Source organism: Dipodascopsis tothii, assembly GCF_038497935.1.
Source record: "Dipodascopsis tothii strain CBS 759.85 unplaced genomic scaffold V1510scaffold_48, whole genome shotgun sequence".
In the NCBI taxonomy this organism is placed as follows: Eukaryota; Fungi; Ascomycota; class Lipomycetes; order Lipomycetales; family Lipomycetaceae; genus Neoaidaea; species Neoaidaea tothii.
Window position 1 is genome coordinate 1 of NW_027118032.1, and position 6,674 is coordinate 6,674.

At 70.3% G+C, this 6,674-nt stretch overlaps 2 protein-coding genes across 2 annotated transcripts; one reads left to right on the forward strand and one right to left on the reverse strand.

Annotated features, from left to right (window-relative positions):
• Positions 1-524: 524 nt before the first annotated feature.
• V1510DRAFT_427431 (ubiquitin-conjugating enzyme/RWD-like protein) lies at positions 525-1,064 on the reverse strand (the record flags this gene model as incomplete). The annotated part of the gene is made up of 5 exons (XM_066935207.1): positions 525-585; positions 616-695; positions 726-851; positions 883-1,021; positions 1,051-1,064. The coding sequence occupies 5 exons, from the start codon at positions 1,062-1,064 to the stop codon at positions 525-527; spliced, it is 420 nt and encodes a 139-aa protein (XP_066786599.1).
• Positions 1,065-1,165: 101 nt separating this feature from the next.
• Positions 1,166-6,549, forward strand: V1510DRAFT_288354 (uncharacterized protein). The gene is made up of 4 exons (XM_066930654.1): positions 1,166-1,273; positions 1,303-1,375; positions 1,405-1,734; positions 1,765-6,549. The coding sequence occupies exons 1-4, from the start codon at positions 1,193-1,195 to the stop codon at positions 6,438-6,440; spliced, it is 5,160 nt and encodes a 1,719-aa protein (XP_066786600.1). The 5' UTR covers positions 1,166-1,192; the 3' UTR covers positions 6,441-6,549.
• The last annotated feature ends 125 nt before the right edge of the window (positions 6,550-6,674 follow it).

Here is a 6,674-nt window from a genome sequence, read left to right on the forward strand (position 1 = left end):
GGGCGGGGGGGGGGGGCGGGGGGCGGGGGCGGGGGCCGCCCGCCGCCCCCGCCCCCCCCCCCCCCCCCCCCCCCCCCCCCCCCCCCCCCCCCCCCCCCCGCCGGAGGCTCACCCACAAACGAGCCTCCGGCGGCGACTCCGTCGGGGGTAGCTGCCCTTCGGGCAGAGGGCATACAGCCGCAAGTGGCATATAGCCGCAGATGGTACCCGACCTGCCCGCAGGGCAGCCACCCTCGACGGAGTCGCCGCCGGAGGCTCACCCACAACGAGCCTCGGCGGCGACTCCGTCGAGGGTGGCTGCCCTTCGGGCAGAGGGCATACAGCCGCAGATGGTACCCGATCCGGCCGGCGAGCCCTCGTCGGCGCGGGGCTTGCCCGCATGAATCAGCGGCGGGCTGGGTGGCGCGTGGCTGGCGCGTGGCGCGTGGTGCTGCAGGCTACTGGTAGACAGGGCTGCACGTCCGAGCGCGGCGCCCACCGGCGCAGCGCGTCGAAGGTCGCAGAATCGATTAAGCTATGGACGGCTAGAACGTAGAGCCCTCCGGGGGCTGGGGCAGCTTGCGGTTGGAGCCAGAGGCCATTTCCCTGGGGTCAGCGGGGCCGGGCAGCACGCACCTTCTGAGCTCGAGCAGCACGGTCTCCATGGTGTAGTCGCGCTTCCACTGGGCCAGGCAGGCGATCTTGGAGGGCTCGACCTGGGGTCAGCGGGCCCCTGCGCCACACACCTTTCCGTCGGTCGGGTTGACGCACGGCACGTTCACCTTGGAAATGAACTGGACGGTCGGCGGGACGTCGGGATAGGCCGGCCCGCACGTCAGCTTGACCGAGTAGATGCGGTTCTCGTGCACGCTCTGCGGTCAGCGGCGTCGCGCGCGCACGTACGTGGGGCGGCCCCAGGATCGTGCCGTTCCACTCGGACATGGTGATGTCGTCGCTGTCCGAGAGGCCGTACGAGCAGGCCTCGGCGCCGAGGCCCTTCTCGCCCTTTTCGAGCTCCTCCAGGAGACGGAAGTTGCGCGGTCTGCGTCAGCGGGCCCGGGCGACACGTACATCTTGGCCGACATTTTGCTCGAGCGTGACGGTGCGGGCGGCGGGCGCTGCCAATAACCGCGCGGCGCCGCCGGGCGGGTAACGCACGTGACCGCGCGCCGATAGGGCCGCCGCAGCGTCACACCCCATCCACACCCGCACGATGAGCGCAGTCGGCCTGCTGACGGGCAACCTCGCGAGCCTGTTCTCCGAGACCAAGCGGCGAAACGCCGAGCTGCGCCAGGTACGTGCCCGCCGGCCCCGCTGACCCAGGCATGCGAGAAGTCGACCGCGGTCATCAAGCAGCTGGCCGCCGCCGACCGCCCGGAGGCCGCCGTGTTTGAGGGTGCGTACGTCCTGGGCCCGCTGACGCAGACCTCGCGCGGACGCCGGACTTTGTGACGCCGTTCGTGCTGGCCTGCGCGACCCGCAACGTCAAGTCGAGCGCAATTGCGATCCAGAGCATCCAGCGCCTGATTCTGTCCCACGGCCTGTCGCCGACCATCCTGGGCAATGTGCTCAAGGCGTTCCAGGAGGCCGCCCACCTGAACGCCGAGATCCAGCTCAAGATCCTGCAGACGCTGCCGCCGCTGATCGAGAACTACGGGCCGGACCTGTGCGGCGACCTGATCGCGCGGACGCTGGAGATATGCTCGCTGCTGCAGAGCAGCAAGATAGCCGTGGTTGTGAACACGGCGGCGGCGAGTACGTGGCCGACGGAGCGCGCTGACCCAGCCCTGCAACAGCTGATCGTGGCCGTGTTCGACGAGGTCGTCAAGGAGGACAGTACGTGGCCGCGCGGGCGCGCTGACGCAGAAAACGACGCCGTGGCCGCCACGCTCGAGGCCCAGTGCGGCGACGACGGCACCAAGATCCCGGTCAAGCCGGCCGCGTGCGACGCCCAGCGCATCTTCCAGGACGTGTGCTTCCTGACCGAGGCGCGCCGCGCCACGTTCCTGCACATCGGCGCCATGTCCGAGACGTTCGGCCTCGAGCTCATCGAGAGCATCATCTCGAACCACCTCGAGGTCTTCCTGACCCACCCCGAGCAGACGTACATCCTCAAGTCGTACGTGATCCCGCTGATCCTGCGCACGCTGTCGGAGCGGCACGAGTTCGCCGTGACCGTGCGCACCATCCGGATCCTGTACCTGATCCTGCGCCGCCACCTGTCCACGCTGCCGGTCGAGTCCGAGGTCGCGCTGTCGCTGCTCGTGCACCTGCTCGACGTCGACGACGGCCACGCGTGGAAGCGCATCCTGGTCATGGAGGTCTTCCAGGGCATCTTTTCCGAGTTCGGCCTGGTCCGCAAGATCTACGCCGAGTACGACTCCCAGGACGGCCGCCAGCCCATCCTGAAGCTGATCGTGGGCAAGCTCAACAAGATCAGCGCCGAGCAGCCGTCGGTGACGGGCCCGTACCGCCGCGGCTCGGGCTCGCTGCTGTCGAGCATCAAGGAGACTGCGTCCGAGGCGGCGGCGGCCGACCTGTCGACCGTCGCCGGCTTCATCACGGGGGCCGTCGGCCTGACGGACGCGGCCGTGCCGGTGCTGTCGGTGCAGACGTCGTCCGTGCGCGTGCTGTGCATCGACCAGCTCGACAAGACCGAGCCGCCGCAGATGCCGGACACGTACCTGTACTACCTGGTGCTGACGTGCATCAACGCGCTGGCGGACGGCATGGCCCGCTTCCTGCTGCCGCTGTCGGTGCCGGAGCCGCGCGAGACCGACGACGCGCGCGAGCCCAAGGACGCCAAGGACGCGCCGCCCGCCGCCGCGTCCACCGCGCCGTCGACCGCGTCGACCTCTCCGGCAACGCCCACCGCGCGGCCCCGCCGCAAGACGCTCAAGTACCGCGGCATCGCCGTCAACCCGCTCGCGCTCGACGCCCACCCCCTCAAGGCCGACATCGCCATCACCGCCGCCATCGTCTCGGACTGCTGGCCGGCGCTGCTGGCCGCGTTCTCCACGTACATGTACGCCCCGGTCGACTCGGAGCTCTTCCACAACATCGTCCGCGCGTTCCAGAAGGTCACGCAGTCGGCCGGGCTGCTCCGGCTGGCGACGCCGCGCGACGCGTTCCTGACCACGCTCGGCAAGATCGCGCTGGCCACCAGCGGCCCCGCCGGCGCCAACGGCGACGGCTTCGCGCACGGCGTCAAGGAGGCCGCCGACCCGTCGGCGCCCAAGCTCAACATCCGCAACCTGCTCTGCCTGCGCGCGCTGCTCAACCTCGGCATCGCGCTCGGGCCGACGCTCAAGGACTCGTGGACGATCATCCTCGAGACGCTCGAGAGCGCCGACCTGGTCATGCACGCGTCCGCCCGCCGCACCGGCCGGTCCGTCTCGATGGGCTCCGCCGGCCGCGCCGACAGCGGCGCCGCGCACGAGCCGGCGGCCGGGTCGTCGGTCGCCGCCGAGACCACCGCGGTCGAGAACGCGGTGCGCAAGCTGCTCGAGTGCTCGCGCGACTTCCCCGACGACTCGTTCCTCGACATGATCAACGCGCTCTGCAAGGTGTCGGCGCTGACCATCAACATGCCGTCGGCCGCGCCGCTGGAGCCCGCGCGGTCCGAGACCGGGTCCGTGTCCGGGTCCGTGTCCGGCGACGACTCCAAGCCGCCGTCGCCGCTCAAGCGCCAGCGCTCCGGCGTCGGCGTCGCGCGGTCGCACGGCGACTCGCTCTTTGCGATCGCCAAGCTCGGCGAGCTCGCCGAGCTCAACATCGCGCGGCTCGTGACCGCGCCGCCGGACGCGTCGGGCTGGTCCGTCCTCGTCAGCTACCTCATCCGCTGCGCGGCCTACCGCGAGACCAACTCGGCCACGCGCATCAAGGCCGCCGAGGTGCTCAACGCGGTCATCCTCTCGGCCATCGTCGAGGCCGCCAAGCGCGAGCTCGGCGACGACCTGCTCGAGCCCGTCCAGAAGCGCTGCCTGCTCTCGCTCGAGGAGCAGATGTACGCCATCATCCGCCAGGGCCACCCCACCGAGCTCGAGCTGTCGGCGCAGACCGCCGACGCCGAGATCCAGTGCACCACGCTCAACACGCTCAACGAGGTCCTCGACCGCACGGGCTCGTCGCTGACCGACGGCTGGGACACGGTCTTCTCGACCATCGCCGGCATCTTCGTGATGCACTACCAGGGCAGCCTGCTGCCCACGACGCCGGTGCCGGACGACGTGCTCGCGCTGCGCAGCGCGCGGCCCAAGACGAGCAAGTCCGAGAACGACAACGTGGCCAAGCTCGTCAAGGCCGCCTTCGGCTCGGTCCAGCTCATCTGCAGCGACTTCCTCGAGGCCCTGCCGCCGGGCTGCTTCCTCGTCCTGATCGACGTGCTCTTCTACTTCTGCGAGCAGCACGACGACCTCAACATCTCGCTCACCACCGTCACCTTCTTCTGGACGGTCTCGGACTTCCTGCGCGCGCACGCCGGCAGCAAGGCGGCGCCGTTCCGCCTGAGCACGCCCGTGCGCACCAAGGCCGAGCTGCTCGCGCTCGTGCGCAGCCCCGACCGCGCCGACGCCGGCGTGGCCACGTGGATCGTGCTGCTCCTGCGGCTGACGGCCATCTGCTCGGACGCGCGGTCCGAGGTCCGCAACGGCGCCGTCCAGATCCTGTTCCGCATCTTCGACACCTACGGCCACCTGCTCGACGCCAACAGCTGGGCGGCCTGCCTGTGGATCGTCGTGCTGACGGTGATGGAGGTCCGCCCGCCGGCCGACATGCCCGTCGAGCTCGTGGACGCGGGCACGGTCCAGGCCCGCGACATGGCCCGCAAGCAGTGGTCCGAGACCATGGGCCTGATCCTCAGCGGCCTCGCCCGGCTGTACTCGACCTACATCGCCGCGATCGCCCGCCAGGACGACTTCGACAAGATCTGGGCGACCCTGATCCGGTACCTGCAGCTCATGGTCGACTTTCGCCGGCCGGAGGTCGCCGTGTCGGTGTTCAAGTCGCTGGCGGACATGCTGGACGGCGTGGCCAACGCCGCGCTCGACTTCCCGGTCGCGTGCCTCGACCGCACCTGGGACCTGTGGACCGGCCAGGAGGCCGCCGTGGCGGCCGCGTGCGCCCAGCAGCCGGGGCCGCTCGTGCAGCAGGCCGTGACGGCCTACGTGAACGCGTTCAAGCCGCTGTACGGCCTGCTGGGGCCGCACATGACCCTCGACCGCCTGGCCGTGGCCCTGCGCGTGCTGCAGGCCTGCCTGCTGGCGTCCAAGCTGCCGCCGTACTACTCGGACGCCAACTTCCCGACGCCGCTGCAGGCCGTCGTGCTCGACGTCCTCGGCGCCGTGCAGACGACCGAGCCGGGGTCGGCGTCGCTGGTCCTGCGCAGCTACGCGACCTTCAGCAGCTTCGCGTACCAGGACGCGCTCTTTGGCGGCCGGCGCAAGCCCGACGAGCCGACCCTCATCGGCGTCTCGACCGCGGCCTTTGCGGCCCTGCCCGCCGCCGTGCGCGCCGCGCTGTGGGACGCCACCGTCTTCACCGACGGCTCGCTGGCGTACGTGCTCGAGATGCTCGTCGTGCCCATGCGCAAGAAGTACCGCTGCCCCAAGCACGAGACGGACGACGCCGCCAAGCTCACGCTGTGGATGCTCGCCACCAACACGTTCGAGGCCGTCGCCGAGGCCGTCATCCCCGAGGCCGAGCGCCGCGCGCTCGAGCCCGACGCCAAGCACGCGCTCTGGCGCCAGATCATCGCCGGCGTCTGCGCCGTGCTGAGGTCGAACCTGACCGAGCCCGGCCCCGACGCCGCCCGCGACGAGGACTTTGACATGGCCACCGCCGGCCGGCTGCACGCGCTCGTGATCGGCCACCTCGGCGACCAGCCGCCGGCCGTGGTCGACGACTACCTGGCCACCGTCTTCGACTGCTCGCTGCTGTACGAGGTCGACAACCTGACGGCCACGGCCGAGCCCGACATCGAGCGCCAGCTCGACGCCATCTTCCACGAGCCGCTCTACGGCACGACCGAGTACCGCACGCTGCGCCTGCGCCGCAGCATGGCCTACCGCTGCCTCGACACGCTCTTTGCGCTGTGCATGGACCTTCACACCGCCGACCCCAGCGCCCGCGTCGTCGCCCACGCGGCGATCAAGTACCTGCTCATGCGCTGCGCCATCGTGCTGCACAACTACGCGGCCGACCAGCCGCTGCGGGGAACGATCCCGGTCCCGAGCCTGCAGCGCAAGGAGCTCGTGTACCTGCTGACCAAGCTGCTCGAGCTCGAGCGCCATCTCGACGACGAGATCGACCGCGACGGACCGGGCCTGCACTCGGGCCACGCCCTCGTCAAGTTGTTTCCGCTGCTCTCCAAGAGCTTGACCGTCAGCACGCGCGACACCACCGTCATGCGGCTCCTACAGAGCTCGTTTGAGCAGATCGGCAAAGGCATTGGTGCCGAGTAATAGAAATAGATTGTATGCAACTATCGCCGCACGGCGTGCGGCTCGCGCGAGCGTTGGCGTGCCTCCGGCGGCGACTCCGTCGAGGGTAGCTGCCCTGCGGGCAGGCCATACGGCCGCACATATAGCCGCCCTGCCCGCAGGGCAGCCAGCTTGACGGAGTCGCCGCCGGAGGCACGCACAGCCCAGCCGGCACCTCTGGAGTGGCTGTGAAGTGGCGCATAGCCACCATATAGC

Bases quoted from the DNA above. Each gene is read 5' to 3' on its own strand.
- V1510DRAFT_288354 (XM_066930654.1), top strand. From the start codon at position 1,193: ATGAGCGCAGTCGGCCTGCTGACGGGCAACCTCGCGAGCCTGTTCTCC. The intron at 1,274-1,302 runs GTACGTGCCCGC...CCGCTGACCCAG, and splicing joins GAAACGCCGAGCTGCGCCAG to GCATGCGAGAAGTCGACCGC. The intron at 1,376-1,404 runs GTGCGTACGTCC...CCGCTGACGCAG, and splicing joins GGAGGCCGCCGTGTTTGAGG to ACCTCGCGCGGACGCCGGAC.